General features: G+C 45.3%; 1 protein-coding gene across 5 annotated transcripts in view; it reads left to right on the top strand.

Moving 5' to 3' along the window:
* LOC129698918 (putative malate dehydrogenase 1B) overlaps positions 1-19,868 on the top strand; it is an 85,608-nt gene that overhangs the window by 15,143 nt on the left and 50,597 nt on the right. For 4 of the 5 annotated variants that reach the window (XM_055638357.1, XM_055638354.1, XM_055638353.1 and 1 more), the window contains 3 exons: positions 929-1,074; positions 3,109-3,608; positions 12,104-12,245. In XM_055638357.1, coding sequence (XP_055494332.1) covers positions 929-1,074; positions 3,109-3,608; positions 12,104-12,245 — 788 coding nt within the window. Of the gene's footprint in view, positions 1-928; positions 1,075-3,108; positions 3,609-12,103; positions 12,246-13,822; positions 14,280-19,868 lie in introns of those variants that run through there. The other variant, XM_055638358.1, reaches the window with a different exon arrangement.

Here is a 19,868-nt window from a genome sequence, read left to right as displayed (position 1 = left end):
TCTTCTGTGTGCAGGTTTCAAAGGCCTTTTATTGTCACGTGTACCAATTAAGTTACAGTGATATTCGTATTATTATACAGCCATACAAAAAAAAAGCAACAAGACACAAAACTACATAAAAGTTAACATAAACATCCACTACAGTAGATTCCCCACATTCCTCACTGTGGTGGAAGGCGATAAAGTCTAATCTTCTTTGCTCATTTTCTCCCGGGAGGGAGGCACTGGGAGTCTCAGGTGTGTCCTGGCAGCCCAGTCTTCTGCCAAGCATGCAAAGAGAGGCACGGTTTGTAGAGAGTCCTCCATTTTCTTCTTTCCTCCTCCAAACAGGAACAGCCATGCTTTTAAGGAGTAGGATAGACTAGGTGCAGGTGAGTTGATCCATCCTGGTTAATTAGACCCCAGCTATTGCTCCTTTGCTGTGGCTTCATCTCAGCCTGGATGCTGTCTAGCATGCCGGTGGTTTCTGGCAGCGAGGCGTTGTTCATGGTGCTGGTTGTTGGCTCCTCCTGGACTGTCTGCCAGTGATGGGGATCGGAGCAGCCCTGAGGGAGGTTGCATCGTCACAAACTTTATAATTGGCTTGTTCAAAGTAGGCTTGTAATCTAAAATTGTTGAATTCAGTATTATCCCCAGAGATTCAAATTGCCGAGTGGATGATAAAATACGGTTTCTCAAGCTTACATGGGCTTCATTAAAATACTGGAATGAACCAAAGAAATTCCTTGCTTTCATGAAGCTCAGAAGGCAAACATAAGTAATGATAAATTCAACAATGAATATGATGAGAGCAAATCAGCAGAATGGTGCAAAAATACATAGCGTTAATAGGAACAACAAACTACTGGGTGAAAAGTAGGATTCAATTTTCTTACAACAAAGCCTGATTAAACAAATTGCTGCACTTTCCTACCTGTTTTAACTTTAGGGTTACTATGGATATTTTTCTGATATGCAAACTGATAGTATGATCAAAATTGCAAAGGAGAACTTCTGGACTAGCATAAAGGAGCAGCAAGATGAAATGTCGATGAGAAAAAATCAGATAAAACCAATGTCAATCTGGATTAGTGGGTAAGGATGGATTGTTTATTATTTCATAGTTCTAGTTATTAATTTCTATAAGCCTGCTGCATAGTATTTTCTTCCTCATAATTGTCACGGCTTGTTGTCGCTCACACGTTTTCTATAATATTCAATCCTTTGCCTTTCTGTTCCACTGTGTAGTATGTATCTTGGGACTTACCATAACAATCATAGTTCAGAAATATATTAAAATCAAATCACCACTTGTTCTTTTGTGCAATTGTGCTCTTTCTGATATGGGATGGTCAATATCTTTGTACCCCTCTGCTCCCACCTCAACAGGTTCCAGGCTTGCCAGGATGCAGAGCTCTTTATTCGACCCCGCCTTCGGGCCTTTTTCTATAAGAAGGAGTCATCACTGCCCAGTGCTGACCTTTTCTCCATCTCAAATATTCTTCCTCCTCTTGGACTGTTCCTGCTGGCCTATCCTCTCTGGATCTTTTTATTTGTAACTGATAGCGAGACATCACCATCTTGACTTTTCTACTCCTTACCCACTCCAATCTCACCCCCTCTGAACAAACAACCTTCCGCTCACTTTGCAACAAACCTGACACTCTCATTAACCTGCCGACAACGGAGATGCCATTGTTGTCTGGCGGGCTGATGTCTACTGTACTGAGACTAGGCGCCAGCTCTCGGGCACCTCCTCATACCTACCCTTTGACCATGACCCCTCAGACAAACAGCAGGCCATTATCTCCCAGTCTGTGTCTGATTTCATCATCTCTGGCAATCTCCCCATCACAGCCTCCAACCTTAACATTCCATAGCCCCATACTACCCACTTCTACCTTCTCCCCAAAATCCACAAACAGAGCTTCTCTGGCAGATCCATTGTTTCGGCCTGTTCATTCCCCATCTTCATCATGGATATCCAGTCCCTCTGTCTCCTTCTCCCACCGCAACTCTTAGATTCTCTTATCTCTCCTCACTTAAACCAACTTAAACCAGGTACCTTCCCCTACAACTGCACAAGATGTAACACCTGCCCTTGTATCTCCTCCCTCACCTCTACCCAGTGGTCCTTCCAAGTGAGCAGAGGTTCACATGTACCTCCTCTAACCTCATCTGGTGTTCCTGATGTGGCCTCCTGTACATCGGCGAGACTAAGCGTAGACTCCGTGACCGTTTCGCTGAACACGCGCTTGGTCCACCAAGCCCTGGTGGATCTTCTGGTTACTGATCACTTTAACACCGCTTCCCATTCCCATGCTGAATTTTCTGTCCTGGACCTCCTCCATGCCAGAGTGAGGCCATGCATAAATTGGAGGAACAGCACCTTATATTTTGATTGGGTAACTTACAACCTAACGGTATGAACATTGAATTTTCCAATTTTAGTTGTCTCTTACAAACCCCTCCCTCCCTCCATCTTCCACCCCTCTTCCCCTAACCTCCCCTTCCTCCACTACAAGTTGGTTAACGAGTTCCATAGATCGCAATGATGTATCCCTTTTGGGATTACACTACCTCTAGCCAACAGTTGGCCTCCTTGCCAGATGTTGGCCTCCATGCCAGAAGTCATCTGTTGTCAGCCCGATCTGGCTTGTTTTTTCTTTGCTTTCAGTATCTTCCCCCACTCTCCCTACTACAATCAGTCTGAAGAAAGATTCAGATACGAAATATCACCGATCCAATTTCTCCAGAGTTGTTGTCTGACCCGCTGAGTTACTCCAGCATTTTGTGTCTATCATTACACCAAATTGTGAACTTAAACCACTGATGTATCATGAAAGTTGAATATAGCAGATATTGTAATAAATATATAGCACAAGGAAGAATCAGTGAAACCAATGATAATGGAATTATTTCTCAAAGAGTTGGTAACCAATGGGATGAACCTATGAAACAGAATTTTTATTTTAAGAAGCTTATGAATTTGGTTCCATTCAAACTGTACTAATAAGTTAATAGCATGTGAGCCCCCTAGACATCTTAATAAAATCTGTAAGTGAAAATAACAATGGATAGCGAAGGGTCATTTGTATATACTTAACATAAATTTGCTTCAACATTTAGAGCATTAAATACTGCATGCAGTATTCTGATTCCGATCTTGATAAGTGGAGAAATATTTGGTGAGAACCAGCTAATCAACTTAAATCTGTTGGACAACGAAGGCTCCATGTCATTGTTAAATGGCTTGCAAATGGAAGTTGAAGATATGGCCTGCCCACTGCTTCATAAAGTATCAGTGCACAATAGCCTAAGAAAGCCTTTTATGGATGCCGACATAATTATTATTCTTGACGATATTGCACCAGATGAAAATCAACCAATTGAAGACTCCTACAAAAGCATAATCAATCTTTACCAAAACATTGGGGTTAAGATTGACACTTTTGCAAAATCTGGTGTCCGTGTGATTGTGACTGGTGATCATGTATTGAATTTCAAAATACATAATCTTCTGCAAGGTGCAATTTCAATTGATCGTAATAATATTATCGCACTGTCAACTCAACTTGAGGGAGAGACCAAGGCACTACTGGCTAAGAAATTAAAAGTGAATATACAAGGTGGGTGCATTTTGCTGTTTTTTTTGAACCACTATTTTCTGATGTAGTCATGCTTGCCTCTGAGTCTGTGGTTCATAACTTAAGGGACCATCACTTGCTTTCTCTATGGAGTTTAAATTCCTTGAATATTCATTTTATCCCTCTTATTAAACTGAAGACAGGTCATCTATTATTTGGGAACACGTAAATTATGAGTGATTTCACATTTCTTAAGCATCCTTCCTTTACAGAAAGATTTAGAAATTTTATTATTATTGAGTACTAATGTCACAGTGTTAAGCCCAATATTCCATTAAAAGCACCATAAAGTTTCCACAAAACCACTAAAAGTTCCAGTTTGTGATAGGAATTACTTGTTATAACTTCACACTTCTAATGCCAGTATTTAATTAAATTAATGAAAGAAATCCTAGTCCTGTAATCTCATCCCTCTATTTTCCATATCTTTCCTATCAATAATTATCTTCTAAAGGGCCTGTCCCACGAGCATGCGACCTGCAGGCAGCAAGCGCGACCAAACTGGACACATCAATCCAGCTCTTGCAACCGGAAGCGGGGACTGCGCGGGGGCCGCACGGAGGTCGAGCGATCCCCGTACAGGTCCGATCCCACCAGCATGTGCCTGCATGCGACGAACGCGACCAAACCAGAAGCGGGGACCGCGCGGAATTCGAGTGGGTGATGTGAAGTCCGCGGGAAGTTCGCGCATAACGTACGGCGTCAAGACGTGCATAAAGCATCCAGACGCTGCGTATGCCCGTCGAGGCGGTGCGTACGGCGTTGAGGTGGCTGCGTGCCAGCAGGCCGTTGCCACGCGGAATTTTTGAACACGGTCAGTTTTTCGGATGCCTGCGCGATGTCAGGCCCCGCTCCGCACAACTCCATATGGCTCCGGCGATCGAAGTGGGACCGGCCCCGCAAGGCCGTACGGCTCAAGCGACCACGTTGGGTCGTGCTTGCGGCATGGAGTCGCATGCTCGTGGGACAGGCCCTTAATACAAATGTTAAAATACCAGTTTAGGAATTAATTATTCCATAAAAAATATGATCAAGTAAATTAGGATTGCATAGCAGCGCATCTGGTAGAACTGCAGCCTCATAACCCCAGAGACCTGGGTTTGATTCTAAACCACGGACGTCATGTGGAGCTTGCACGTTCTCCCTGTGACTGCGTGGGTTTCCTCTGGACACTCTGGCTTTCTCACATATCCCAAGGGCATGAAGGTTTGTAGGTTGGCTGGCCTCAATGAATTCCCCCCTAGTGTGTAAGGAGTGGATAAACAAGTGGAATGGCATAGACTCGTGTGAACAGGCGTGGTCTCTGTAGTCAGAACAACCTGTTTCCATGCACCCCTTCATTGGTCTTTATAATTGCAAACAAGGTTTTATTTATTTTTAACTTTAGTCTTTGAGATGCAGCATGGAAACAGGCAGTAGTTATTTGTGTGCAAGTCTGTGCTTTCTTGATGTGGACTTTCTTGATTTTGGACCAAAACATTGGTCTGTCAATATTAATTAATATATGTCGTGCAGTGGTTATTTCTCCAAAAGGCCACTGGCTAAAGTTAAAATAATCCCCAAATAACCCTATTATTTCCATTCTATATTAATGGCACAGACAAAGGATGTATTATATACAACTTTCCCGATGATACAATGATAGGTGGGAATCTATATTGTTTTTAAGTTGAAAAGAATGTAGGGCACCTAGCGAGAAGAGTGTGGTTGGAGGGGTGGGAGCAGTTATTTCAAACTGAAATATGTGGAGGTTTGATAATTGGAAAAGTGAAAATAGAAAGTAGACAATTTTTGAAAAGATCAGGGATTTGACTACTATGAGATGTGCCACAGAAGGGGATAAGAATGAATCTCTTTATGAATGAATCTCTTTATTGTCATTGCACATGGTACAACAAAATTTAAAAGTCAATCCCACGGTGCGATTCACAAGAGCAATTTTAAATATATAAGAAAAGGTAAAAATATATACATATAAAAAAAATAATTACAGATAAATAACAATAGCAGCTGAGGTAGAACCATTCAGTTGAATGCGAGTGTTATTACTTGATTTGCATTGTTAAGTTCACGTATGGCTCTGGGGTAGAAGCTGTCTCTGAGTCTGTTTGTGCGAGTTTTGAAAGACCTGTACCGTCTGCCAGAGGGCAGCAGGTGGAACAGGTTGTGTCCAGGGTGGGAAGGGTCCTTCAGGATGTTGGCTGCCCTGCCAAGGCAGCGAGAGCTGAAGATGTCCTTCAGGGAGGGCAGTGGGCAGCCAGTGATTTTTTGTGCGGTGTTGATGACCCTTTGAAGGGCTCTCCTGTCCGCTGCAGAGCAGCTGGCATACCATGTGGTTATACAGTACGCCAGCACACTCTCGATGGAGCAGCGGTAGAAGGACACCAGCAGCTTCTCCTCCAGGTTGTTTTTTCCTGAGGATCCTCAGAAAGTAGAGTCGCTGCTGGGCCTTCTTGACTGCTGTGGTGGTGTTTGTAGTCCAGGAGAGACCCTCCGTAATTTGTGTGCCCAGGAATTTGAAGTCTGAGACCCTTTCCACACAGTCCCCATTGATGAATAGGGGTTTGGGGGCTGCACTGTTCTTACGGAAGTCTTTGATAATTTCCTTTGTTTTTGTGGTGTTTAGGATGAGGTTGTTGTCTGAACACCACGCTGCCTGTCTTTGGACTTCCTCCCTGTAGGCTGTCTCATCTCCTCCTGAGATACGTCCAACCACAGTCGTGTCGTCCGCAAACTTGACGATGGTGTTGGTGGAGTGGGCTGGGGCACAATCGTGGGTGTAGAGGGCGTAGAGGAGGGGGCTCAACACACAGCCCTGTGGGGAGCCGGTGCTGAGTGTGATGGGGGTGGAGAGGTGATGGCCCAGTCTGACAGCCTGGGGGCGGTTAAACAGAAAGTCCTTGATCCAGAGGCAGATGGGTTGGGTGAGTCCTAAATCCATGAATTTGGGGACCAGTCTGCTGGGGATGATGGTATTGAAGGCGGAGCTAAAGTCAATGAAAAGCATCCTCACATAGCTCCCCTGGTGTTCGAGGTGGGTGCAGTGTGAAGAGCAGTGGCGATGGCATCCTCAGTGGACCTATTTGCCCTGTAGGCAAACTGGTGGATCAAAGGTGGGCGGGAGGCTGGCTTTGATGTGCTGCTGGACCAGCCTCGTGAAACACTTCGTGATGACTGGTGTGAGAGCGACCGGTCGGTAGTCGTTAAGGCCGCTGATAACAAGCTGAGCAGATTAATAATAGTTGTATTATAGTTAGCATCTGATTTGGGTAGGTATTTTCGGTATGAGATTAATGAAAGGGTCATGGGGTTCCTGAATTGAAGAAAGTGGCAGGTATATTAGAGGTACAGGGTGATGATGGTGATGATGGTGATGATGGTGATGATGGTGATGATGGTGATGATGGTGATGATGATGATGATGATGATGATGATGATGATGATGACGACGACGACGACGACGACATCATGCAACTGAGATGGAAAAACTGAACTGATAGACTATAATCCATGGAGAAGAAAGCAGATGTCTAATTAAGATATCTCCAGGAGATATAGAGATCATAGTATTGATAACCTTAGTATTGATTCCCCGCTCACATCTGGCAGTGCTCTCCATCTGAACCAGGGGCTGAAAGTGGTGGGGTTGAGCGATCCCTGATCACTGGCCTTCGGGGTACCTTCCGAAGGTGTGGAGCGACCGAGTGTGGGGAGGGTATGGGAGAGGTTGCCTCCCCCCTCCCACGGCAAGAACGTTTTGAAATTTGATGTATTAAAATCATGTTTTAGTGCATTATGGAAGTATGATTTCAATGTTTTTTGTTTGAAGTATTTTTATGAGAACTTTTAAAAGGGTAACTTTTTTCCACACAAAGGCTGGTGGGTGCATGGAACACGCTGCTAGTGGAGGTAGTTGAGGCAGGGACTATCCCAACATTTAAGAAACAGTTTGACTGATACATGGATAGGACAGGTTTGGAGGGATATGGACCAAAAGCAGGTAGTGTAGCTGGGACATGTTGGCGGGTGTGGGCAAGTTGGGCCGAAGGGCCTGTTTTCACACTGTATCACTCTATGACTACATTATACCTCCACCATGCATGAATGCTTCAAAATCAAGTGGTCGAGTTTTATTGCCATATACTCAAGCATAGAAACATAGAAAATAGGTGGAGGAATAGGCCATTCGGCCCTTCGAGCCAGCACTGCCAATTAATATGATCATGGCTGTTCATCTACAATCAGAACCTCTTTCCTGTTTTTTCCCCATATCCCTTGATTTCACAAACCCCAAGAACTAAATGTAACTCTCTCTTGAAAACATCCAGTGAATTGACCTCCACTGCCTTCTGTGGCAGAGAATTCCACAGATTCACAACTCTCTGGGTGAAGAAAGTTTGCCCTCATCTCAGTCCTAAATGGCCTTCCCCTTATTCTTAAACTGTGACCCCTGGTTCTGAACTCCCCCAACATCGGGAAATTTTTTCCTGCAGTTACAGTAAGTGAAAATCTAGCAGACAAGCAGGATGCTTTCTCCAACCACCCCCATTAGAAGGCCACTATCTTCCACCGCTTCTACCCAGTGCTTGGTACCTACTTCCAGCAGCCACTGGTTGTCCTCCAGAATGCACCGAGCCACAGCCTGGTCCATGCCAGTCACCAGGGCGAATTCGGCACAGAGACTCTCACGGCAGCAGAGCAATGCTTCCGACGCCTCTTGCACTGAGGCTGCAGCGAGCTACTCGCCAGCCCAGCAAACACTCGTCAGTCCCGGCTCCCTGTCCGCATCTGCCCCCGCCGCTGCTTCTGCTTCCATCCCTCCCTCTGCCCCGGCTCTCCAACATCCATGACCAAGTTGCTCAGAGCACAGCAGCGCCTCGTCCAAAGCCGGAGATATTGAAACATGTCTAACCTTGGCAAAAAAGTGTGGCAAAAAAGTGGGGGGGGGGGGGGGGGGGCTGCAGCTCCCCGGGTTCCACGGCCCATGTGAGCACCACACTCCTGCCGCTCGCCGGCCTCGCTCATGTCAGCCGCTTTCCGCAAATCCTTAAATTCCGACTGCCGCCGGGAGCAGGACATGGCCTTACTTGCTGCGCTGGGTGACACTCATTCACTGCCCGGTCCATGTCTTTCAAGGTAATTTGCATGGGGACATGCTTTGGAGGTGTGTGATGGTTCGGTCAAGTGAGAATAACAAAGAATATGAATGCTGCTGTCTTGTCAACAGACGCGCACACAAGCATTTGATATTAGTTTTTTAATTTTTGTTGATCACAGAATTTCTCACGACAGAAGAAGTAAACTGATCTTTGCTCATTCTTCTAAACGAGAGTGAATGCAGGCAAAGACTGCTTAATTTCTACCTACGACAAATCCACTAATCCGGGAACCGGTCTGATGAATCTTCACTGCACTCCCTCTATGGCAAACATATACTTTTTTTTTTAAGTAAAGAGACCCATATTGTTGTCTTTCAGTGGTTTGTATATTTAGCACCTTGGCCCCTTGGATGAGCATTGGCCAATCTGACACCATTTAAAAAATATTCTACCTTTCTCTTTTGTGTACCAAACTTTACATTTTTCACCATTATATTTAATGTGTTCAAGAAGGAACTGCTGATGCTGAAAAATTGAAGGTAGACAAAATTGCTGGAGAAACTCAGCGGGCACCCGCTGAGTTTGTCCAGCAATTTTGTCTACCTTATATTTAATGTGCCCTGTTCTTGCCCACTCACTCACTCACTCAATAGAGTTACCAATGACCCGACCATGCAAATTCTCCCATTTCATTCAATCTGAAGAAGGGTCTCGACCCGAAATGTCGCCAATTTCTTCTCTCTATAGATGCTGCCTCACCCGCTGAGTGAAGTTTCTCCAGCATTTTGTGTCTACATGCAAATTCTCCCTTATGATTTTAAAGCATTTTTCGTTAGTAAAAGTAATGAAGTATTTCATGGTCTTTATTGATATCTGGATACAACAAATATTCCATTAGTTTATTTCTGGGTATCATTAGGGTGATTATTCATGAACTGAAAGAATCATGTAGACCAATACGATATGTTATCATAGAAAACCAACGTTTATGACTTCAAAATAGCCTACATTTTTCTCAACAATCCCCCTGTCCATGACTTCTGAGACCATACACTGTAGTTAAAGACTGAAGAATGTGCTAGAGATCAGAAACCAGCATATCTGAAGTCCCATTCTATTGCTGCACTCCTCTGAATCCAGTGACAGTTCCAGGTCGCATCTCAGTTATCAATTAATGTCTCCATTCATTTGAATAGAATTGTTGACGTAAGCTTATTTTTCCATCATTAAACTATGAATATTTACAGTTATATAAATATTTACAATTTTAGCTAAATTAAATTTTGAAAAGTTTAAAATTTAATTTTTTAAAGTATTTAAACTTTTTTAAACATTTTGAAAATGCCAATCAGGCCATTCTGCTCTCTGAGGACTTCACCACTCATAGCCACTCCACCTCGCAGAATGGCAGTGCGGTGGAGGGCAGTGCAATGAATCCAGCAGATAAATGCAAGAGCTGGATTGATGTGTCCTTAAAAGAATTAAGGTCTGGTGAAGCCTAGCTCAGCCCTCTGTTTCAGGTTGTTTGGAGATGAATGTTTTAAGATGCATTGGAAGAGGAGGCAAGGGAAGAGAAAATTAAATGGGAAAGTCTATTACAGGGTGGAATGTAGGAGAGATCAAATATGAAACAGATACAGGCATAAAATGATTGAGGGCTTCAACGAGATAAACTTAATCAAAAAGCCAACAACTGATGATATGGTAAGAAGTTGGTAAAGGGAGGGAAGGCTTATGCCCCTGTCCCACTTAGGAAACCTGAATGGAAACCTCTGGTGACCTTGCGCCCCACCCAAGGTTTCCATGAGTCACCAGAGGTTTTGGTCACTCGCCTGGAAAGCCTCCACCGAAGCGTGCGCTGCATCTACTGACTATAGATCCTGCAGGATCTTTGCTACCGACCGCACACACACACACACACACACACGGAGGAGCGCTGTCTGCGCAATGAAGAGGAAGGTAAACGGCTGCCACAGACCATGGTAAGTCCTTTAGAGAGCGCATGAGGGAGGGAGAGAAGGGGAGAGAAGGACAGAGAAGGGGGGGGGGGGGGGGAGAAAGGAGTGGGGACAGTTTTTAAGAAGTTTAATAAAGTTAGCGGGCATTTTACCTTCCGGCGGAACTTCTAGGTCCTGAAAACCAAAGATCCTTGCTGAATCTTTGCTGAAAATTCCAATGAGCCAATCAAAATGGCTGGTCAGCGAAGGAGATTGCCTTCGACTGCCTGTAAGTAAATAGCAACCCCACTCCACTGGCTTCGACCAAATGGCAACCTATTTTTATTCAAGGCCGGTTTTGAATTTGTTGAAATAATCGCAGGAACATAGAAGAAGCCTCGTCTATGCGGAAACCACTTTCGGCCATTAGGGAGAGTGACCAAAACCTCCGGGAACCTCACAACGTCAGGGCGCAACGTCACCAGAGGTTTCCGTTCAGGTTTCCTAAGTGGGACATGGGCTTTAGGGTGATTCATGGAATGCTAAAATGCAGGCTGTATTGTCCTAGATGGTGCTGAGCTTCCTATGTGCATTTGGACTGGTACTTTTGGAAAAGGTCTTGCATGTGAGGTGATGAATCATTTGCCACATGATACCTAGCTCCTCCCCTGCTATTCATGTAGCTAGTCCACTTGCATTTCTTATCAATGACGATCCTCAGGACTGTGCAGTGATAATGCCACTGAAAGTCAAGGATAGGTAGTTAGTCATTTTCTTTTGGTAAATGGTCATTGCTGACACTTGTGTGGCATGAATGTTAATTGTCACTTCTCAGTCCATGCTTATCTAACACTTACTGCATGGAGGCAAGGACTGCTTTGTTTCTTAAGAGTTGATATGTTTCAAAATGTCCAATAATTTAGGTACTGATAAATTAGAACATCGGCCGCTTTAGATTAGCATAATTATTTAATTGGTAATATTTATTTTATATTAGTTTAGGGATATAGCGCAGAAACAGGTCCGTTGGCCCACAGAGCCCGCGCTGACCAGCGATTCCAACACACTAACGCTATCCGACACTCACTATGACATTTTACAATTATACCAAGCTAATTAGCCCTCAAACCTGTATGTCTTTGTAGTGTGGGAGGAAACCAGAGATCCCGGAGAAAACCTACACGGGTCACGGGGAGAACGTACAAGCTCCGCACAAGCAAGCACCCGTAGTCAAGATTGAACCCATGTTTCTGCCACTTTAAGGCAACAACTCCACTGCTGCGCCACTGTGCCTTCCTTATCTTTGAGTTTTAGCTTTAAATTTAATTCTGATAATATATATATATATATATAAATATACTATATGTAGCCAAGTATTTGTTTATGGACATAATTAATATATTTTATCCTCCATTCCCCCAATAACCTTCTGGTTCTATAGACGTGAAAAATGTAATTGTTTGGGGAAACATTGGCAGAACTACTTACATTGACCTGCACAGAGCACGTGTTCATCGATACGAAAACGCAGTCTGGGGTCCACGGGGTTTTTCACACTCTGTAATGGAGGTAATCAATGATAGGTAAGGAAACATTCTTGATAGAGAATAAGACTGCACTGAATCTTTTCTGTTGAACTACTAGATATAATTGTGGCAGTAGGATTGTACAATAACGATTTAAATTTTTTTTAGTAATTTAAATCTTAATCATGTGTTCTATTTTCCCTTAGACAGCAGAATAATATATGGAATAGGAGGAAGGCTAGGATATACAGCCACTTAGACTTACTTCGGCATATTATTAGATCATCTTGGCTGGCCTAAATTCTATTTTACTGACTATTCCCATAAACCTTGATTCTCATGCAATCCCAAAAACATCTTGGATTTGAATATATTTAATATATTCTTTCACCTGTATCTGCAGGAGATGCAACACCTGTCTCTTTACCTCCTGTCAACTCCATCCAAGGATCACAACAGTCTTTTCAGATGAGGCAGAGGTTCACTTGCACCTCATCCAACCTCTTCTACTGTATTCACTGTTCCAGGTATCAACTTCTGGACATCGGCGAGACCAAGCGCAGGCTTAGCGATCGTTTCGCTGAACACCTCCGCTTAGTCCGCCTTAACCGACCTAATCTCCCGGTTGCTCAGCACTAACTCCCCCTCCCATTACCAATCTGACCTTTCTGTCCTGGGCCTCTGTTTTCAGAGTGAGGCTAAGCGCAAATTGGAGGAACAGCACCTCATATTTTGGTTGGTTAGCTTATGCCCCAGCGGTATGAACATTGACCTCTCTAACTTCAAATAGCCCTTGCTTTTCCCCCCTCCCCATCCCCTCCGCCTTCCTAGTTTTCCCACCAATCTTACTGTCTCCAACTACATTCTATCTCTGTTTTGCCCACTCCCCTGACATCAGTCTGAAGAAGTGTCTCGACCCGAATCGTCACCCATTCCTTCTCTTCAGAGATGCTGCCTGTCCCGCTGAGTTACTCCAGCATTTTGTGTCTGTAGATTGGTTACTTCACACTAACCAATTGTAGTGCTTTATTAGAAGCTCCGCCTACTATGTGGTTTATATTATCAGAATTAAGCTCATGCTGGCAGTTGAATAGTTGCTACACAAGCTATAACAACATGCTGAAGTGTACTGTAAGTGATCTTTAATAAAATTATGTTGTACCACATTATGCAAATGACTGGGTCAGTTACATGGTGTCAAGAAGTGGTTGCCACCCACTCCGCATTTAAGAATATCAGTTTTTATTTTGTCCACCTATTTTGTTTGTACACTTGCTATTGCTACCATGGCTAGCTTGCTTCACTGTTCAGATCCTCTGATCTTTGTCTCGGACATCGCTGAACGTTGGCGCATCTTTGAACGCAACTACAACCATTACATTTGTGCTGCTCATCGCAACGCTGCACCTGATGTGCGTGCCTCTATACTACTTAATGTTGCTGGCCCTGCAGCAATGAAGCGTGCAGAGCGTTTTAACTATGCACCTGCTGTTATGGATCACAACAACCAGGTTGTAGTGCCTACTAAAACTATGGATGACCCTGCAGTCCTGCTCACTAAATTCAGACAGCTACGCGACCTTCGAGCCAACTGCAAAATTGAACATACTACGTTTTTTGCTCGCTTCCAACAGCAAGGGGAACATATTGAAAACTTCCTCAGTGATTTGAAACACATGGCTGCACGCTGCCATTTCGGAGATTTATGTGAAGATCTCACCCATGACAAACTGGTAGGTCGTTTACTCAGTGACAAGGTACGAGACGAATTGCTTCGCGATATTGAATTAATTTTGGACCGAGCTGAACATGCTTGCAGAATCACTGGTTGCGATTTCCCACACAAAGTCTTTGGGCTCTGGGCCATGATCCCAGTTCAATGTTTATGCTACCGACACCTCATATCATAACGGGTGTTCATAACCCACCCATCTCAGCCTCAGAGATCTATCCAACTGTTACAGCTCCCACGCTCCAGGTCGCGAATACTACGCTGCTTACGGTAAAATTTTCCGCTACTGTAAGAAATGTAACCACTTCATGAAATTTTGTCATTCTCGCATGGCTCGTTCGTTCCCAAGACAAAGTATCCACCTGTTAAAACATGAACCAACTGATAACTGTAGATCAGTGTCACTCTTGTTATGAGTCATACATGTAGCTCCGCCCACTATTATAACAGAAAGCTTCTCTTCCCTTTCTCCCTCAGTCTCGAGTTATGTGTTAAGATGAAGTTACCTATGCTGTAATGCTAATAAAGTCTTTGGATCTTAATCACTGTGACTTAAGTTATTCCAACAGCAGAGCTCAACATGGTGTCAGAATACTCGGACTCACTCCTTGCCTAATTATATTGCTTTTATTTTAGTTTGTTGTTTTCTCCGGTTTATATAATACTACGGCTTCTGCTCTCAGAAAACCAGAGATCCTGGTGTTTGACAAAGACCTTGCAGAACGGTGGTGTATATTTGAAGAAGATTTCTCAATCTACATTGAAGCAGCTCACCCTGCTGCTGCTCCATGTGTTCGAGCGTCAATTCTTCTTAATATAGCAAGCACAGAAGCTGCTCGACGTGCCAGAAAATTTCACTATGAACCGGCTAGATTTGACCCGGCTGGTGTCCAGATCGCTCCGGCTGAATCTGTCTGGGACGCTGCCTTGTACGTCAATCCCGATAGCTATGTGAGTTAAGAACTAACTTAGTTATGTAGAGGCATTTGTTCTTTTTCTCGAAGCCAGAGACAGAGTGAACCTGTCGAAATGTATGTTAGAGCTTTCAAGCACATTGCCAGTCGATGCAATTTCAGAGACATACATGACAGCCTAGTCCATGACCGTCTGGTCTATGGTGTCTGCAATGATAAATTACGCGACGAGTTACTGCGAGATGCTGAGCTCACTCTTGAGACTGCTGAAAACCTCTGCCGCATTGCCTAAATGGCTGACGCCCATACAAAAGCTTTAGGGCACTCGTGGAATTAATGTTACCAGCATGTCTTATCAATTCTCTCGCCGTTCTCCTCAAGTGCCCGTCAGCTCTATTGTTCGACTAATAGACAATTGTTTTAACTGTGGGGGTTTGCATGCTGCAGCTCGTGACCGTTGCCCTGCATATAGACAATTATGTTGTTTTTGTAACAAAAGGAACCATTTCTTCAGATGCTGCCGCTCGTAGCAACAGAGTTCAAACAAGACAATCTGTTATTTCACTCGACCATGAGAACATGTTCTTGGAATGCTCTCAACCAGCTCCCATGGATTTGCAGGCTGCTAGCGAAGATTTTGACTTGGATTTTCACTCCTTGTCTGATTTACTGCACAAACAACTAGATACCAAGGTTGCTTTGCTCATTAATGGCAAGAATGTTTATATGAAAGTTGACACAAGGACCAGGTGTAATGTCATGCATCGAGCTGTGTTGAAAAAGATACGAAAAACAGAGACTGGCACAGATACGAAAAACAGAGGCTGCCTCCCTTCTTCCATTTGCAGGAGGTCCAGTGCACCCTATCGGTCAAGTCGAGTTATGCTACTGTCTTACCTCACGTGTCCACAACCTGAGTTTCTATGTTTAAGAGGGAACTGCAGATGCTGGAGAATCGAAGGTTACACAGAAAAGCTGGAGAAACTCAGCGGGTGCAGCAGCATCTATGGAGCGAAGGAAATAGGCAACGTTTCGGGCCGAAACCCTTCTTCTGAAGAAGGGTTTCGGCCCGAAACGTTGCCTATTTCCTTCGCTCCATAGATGCTGCTGCACCCGCTGAGTTTCTCCAGCTTTTCTGTGTAACCTGAGTTTCTATGTTGTTCGTGAGGATGTGCCATCCCTGCTGGGTGTCAACACTTGTCGCGAACTGGAACTTGTCTCTTTCAGCCCTTCTGTTTGTCATCTGACTACAAACTGCGACTTTACCCAACAAATCCTGACCCAATACAAAACTTTGTTTGACCACAAGCTGGGCAGGTTACCCGTTAAGTACACAATTACCATTAACCCTGAGGTACTTCCAGTTGTCCGTCCAGCAGACAGGATTCCCCATGCTATGATGGACCGTGTTCAAAGTGAACTCAACAGGATGGTGTCTCTAGGTGTAATTGCTCTCGTCGCTGTTCCCTCGGATTGGGTCTCCACCATGGTTGTTGCAACGAAGAAGAATAAAGACAAAATACGGATTTGTATCAATCCTAAGGACTTAAACACAGCCATTAAACAACCTCACTATCCCATGTGCACTGTGGACGAGATTGCAGCGCAGATGGCTGAAGCAACTGTATTCACTGTACTAGATGCCAAGAGTTCATTCTGGAAGATATCACTGGAACACAACTCCTCTAAGTTAACCACCTTCAGCGCACCGTTTGGGCGATACAGATTTCTTTGCATGCCTTTTGGCACAAGCTCTGCTAGTGTAGTATTTCAACAAGCTATGGAGCAGTTGTTTGCAGGTTACCCATGTTCCATTGTGGTGGATGACATCCTTGTTGCTGGACGAACTATCGAAGAACACGATGTTAATCTGACAAAGGTCCTGGATGGCGCCAAGGCCATCAACCTCAAGCTAAACCCCCAAAAAAGCAACTTCAGGGTAAGTGAGGTGAAATACATGGGTCATGTGTTCATTAAGGACGGCCTAAAAAGTGATCTGGCATAATCCAGTGCCATCAACGAGCTGCCAGCACCCACAGACGTGCTTGGTCTGCAGAGATTCCTTGGCATGGTTAAGTACTTGAGTAAATTTATTCCAGACTTCAGTGAAATATCAGCCCCGTTGCACCAGCTTACCTACAAAGACACTGCTTGGGTCTGGCACGAGCAACAGCAGAGGGTGTTCGACACTCTTGAGCAGCAGATGCCTTGTACTCCTACTCTCGCTTATTTTGATCCTAAATAACCGGTCACACTGACTTGTGACGCTTCACAACACGGACTTGGCACAGCATGTCTTCAGAATGACTGTAGCGGCCATAAGCCTGTTGCCTATGCCTCGCGCACTATGACTGGCACAGAACAAGCCTATGCCCAAATTGAAAAAGAGCTGCAAGCAGTTGTTTTCGCCTGCAAGAAATTTAATGACTTTATCTTCAGACATACGGTCGCAATTGAAACTGACCACCGACCTCTGGTCGGCATCTTTAACAAACCGATTCATGCCTCTTTAGGGCGCCTACAGCAGATGCTGCTGCAACTGCTGCAACAAAATATGACATTGTTCTGACATACAAACGTGGTAAGGATATGCACCTGGCTGACACTCTCTCGCGTGCACCCCGAAAGACCTTTGAGGGTCCGTCCTCACCGGATGATGACTTTATCTTAATGACTGTCCTTTATTCCCTCGTCCTTTGTGGAAGGCTTGGTTGCCCACACTGGTAGATGATAGTACCTTACGGTCGCTCGCCTCCGTCATTAAGCGCGGCTGGCCAGACAAACACTACAATGTTCCGCTGCCAGTTCAGCCTTTCTTTGCTGTCCACGATGAGCTTGTGCTGCATGATGGCATTATTGTAAAAGGCCATAAGGCTGTGGTCCCTTCTTCGCTGCACTGCAAGTATTTTAACGCTGTCCATGCAGGGCACCCAGGCACTGAAGCCACTGTCCAAAGGGCAAAAAACATGTTTTACTGGCCTGGTATGGCTGAATACATCAATGAGAATTTGGCGTCCTGTGCAGTGTGTAACAGTTTGGCACCTCATCAACAAAAGCAACCACTTCCCTCACATCCGGCTCCTGCCCTCTTGTGGTCTACAGTGGCAACTGACATATTTGAATGGCATGGCAAGCAATACCTGGTACTTGTCGACTCGTGTTCTGGATCAATCAGTCAATCAATCAAACAGATTTATTCATCACATACACAATAAAGTGCAGTGAGATGAATTTGCCAGCAGAGGTAAAATTAAAAAGAACACACAATACACAATAAATTTAACACAAACATTCACCACAGCATTCTTCACTGTGGTGGAAGGCACAATATACAGTCAGTCCTCCATTCTTCCCCTGTGGTCAGTCGCCGCTGTGGGTGGCCAGATGTACAGGCCATCTCCTGTCTGGAAGGTGAGTCACGAATCGGCGCGTCTCTACCGGAGACTGCGGCTTCAAGATGTTGTAGGCCGCGGGCCGGCGGTCAGAGCTTTTCCGGCGATCCCTAGCAAGGGATCCCAGGCTCCGAACGCCACACCCGCGGCTAGAAGCTCCGCAGAACGCGGCTTCAAGATAGAAACATAGAAACATAAAAATTAGGTGCAGGAGTAGGCCATTCGGCCCTTCGAGCCTGCACAGCCATTCAATATGATCATGGCTGATCATCCAACTCAGTATCCCGTACCTGCCTTCTCTCCATACCCTCTGATCCCCTTATCCACAAGGGCCACATCTAACTCCCTCTTAAATATAGCCAATGAACTAGCCTCAACTACCCTTTGTGGCAGAGAGTTTCAGAGATTCACCACTCTCTGTGTGAAAAATTTTTTTCTCATCTCGGTTTTAAAGGATTTCCCCCTTATCCTTAAGCTGTGACCCCTTGTCCTGGACTTCCCCAACATCGGGAACAATCCTCCTGCATCTAGCATGTCCAACCCCCTAAGAACTCTGTAAGTTTCTATAAGATCCCCTCTCAATCTCCTAAATTCTAGAGAGTATAAACCAAGTCTATCCAGTCTTTCTTCATAAGACAGTCCTGACATCCCAGGAATCAGTCTGGTGAATCTTCTCTGCACTCCCTCTATGGCAATAATGTCCTTCCTCAGATTTGGAGACCAAAACTGTACGCAATACTCCAGGTGTGGTCTCAGCAAGACCCTGTACATCTGCAGTAGAACCTCGCTGCTCCTATACTCAAATCCTTTTGCTATGAAAGCTAAAGTCAGGGGGCGCTGTTCTGTGCATGGCTACCCAGCCAGCAGCTGTCTGTCTTTTCATCTTTTTATTTTTTATTTTAGTTAGTGTTTTGTTTGGAGGTCTAGACTTTTTTATGTGGGGGGTGGGGGGGAACTACCTTTCAGGGTCCCTACCTGGTCGGAGAGGCAGCTTTTCTCCGGGCTGCAGTTTCGACCCATCCTCGCAGCCTACCAGCGGGCCTGGAGCGGCGTTTCCTGTCGGAGACCGCCCAGAACCTCGGCTTCGGCGACGGCACAGCGCTGGAGCGCTAACGCGAAGCGGGCAATGCCTTGCCCGGGTCGCCGCGCTGGAGCTCCAGTGAGCTGAGACCACCGGGTAAAACATCGCGGAGCTCGGCTTCGGTGGCGGCACAGCGCTGGAGCGCTAACGCGAAGCGGGCAATGCCTTGCCCGGGTCGCCGCGCTGGGGCTCCGGTGAGCTGAGACCACCGGGTAAAACATCGCGGAGCTGCGGGACTGTGGAGCAACCAGCTGCGGGCGGCGGCGCTGAACTTTACACCAGGAGCCTGGGATCTCTAGATGAGATTGCCAGTTGTGGAGCTCCAACCGGCGCGGCCTTGTTGGTTTCGGAAGCCGCGGCCTCCAGTGCGGAAGCGGCCGTTCCAGGGTTCCCAAGCCGCTGGGAGGACTCTCCCGACGCTGGAGCGACATCACCCGGCGAGAACGGCCTGGAACATCGGGCCTCTGTAGAGGCAACTGTGGAGGCCTCAATGGGCACGACGATGGGTGAACTGGGGTTGGTGACTGGACTTTGTGCCTTCCATCATGGTGGGAGCCATTG

This window comes from Leucoraja erinacea, chromosome 7 (genome assembly GCF_028641065.1).
Source record: "Leucoraja erinacea ecotype New England chromosome 7, Leri_hhj_1, whole genome shotgun sequence".
Classification (NCBI taxonomy): Eukaryota; Metazoa; Chordata; class Chondrichthyes; order Rajiformes; family Rajidae; genus Leucoraja; species Leucoraja erinaceus.
This window is presented reverse-complemented; position numbering and strand designations above follow the sequence as displayed.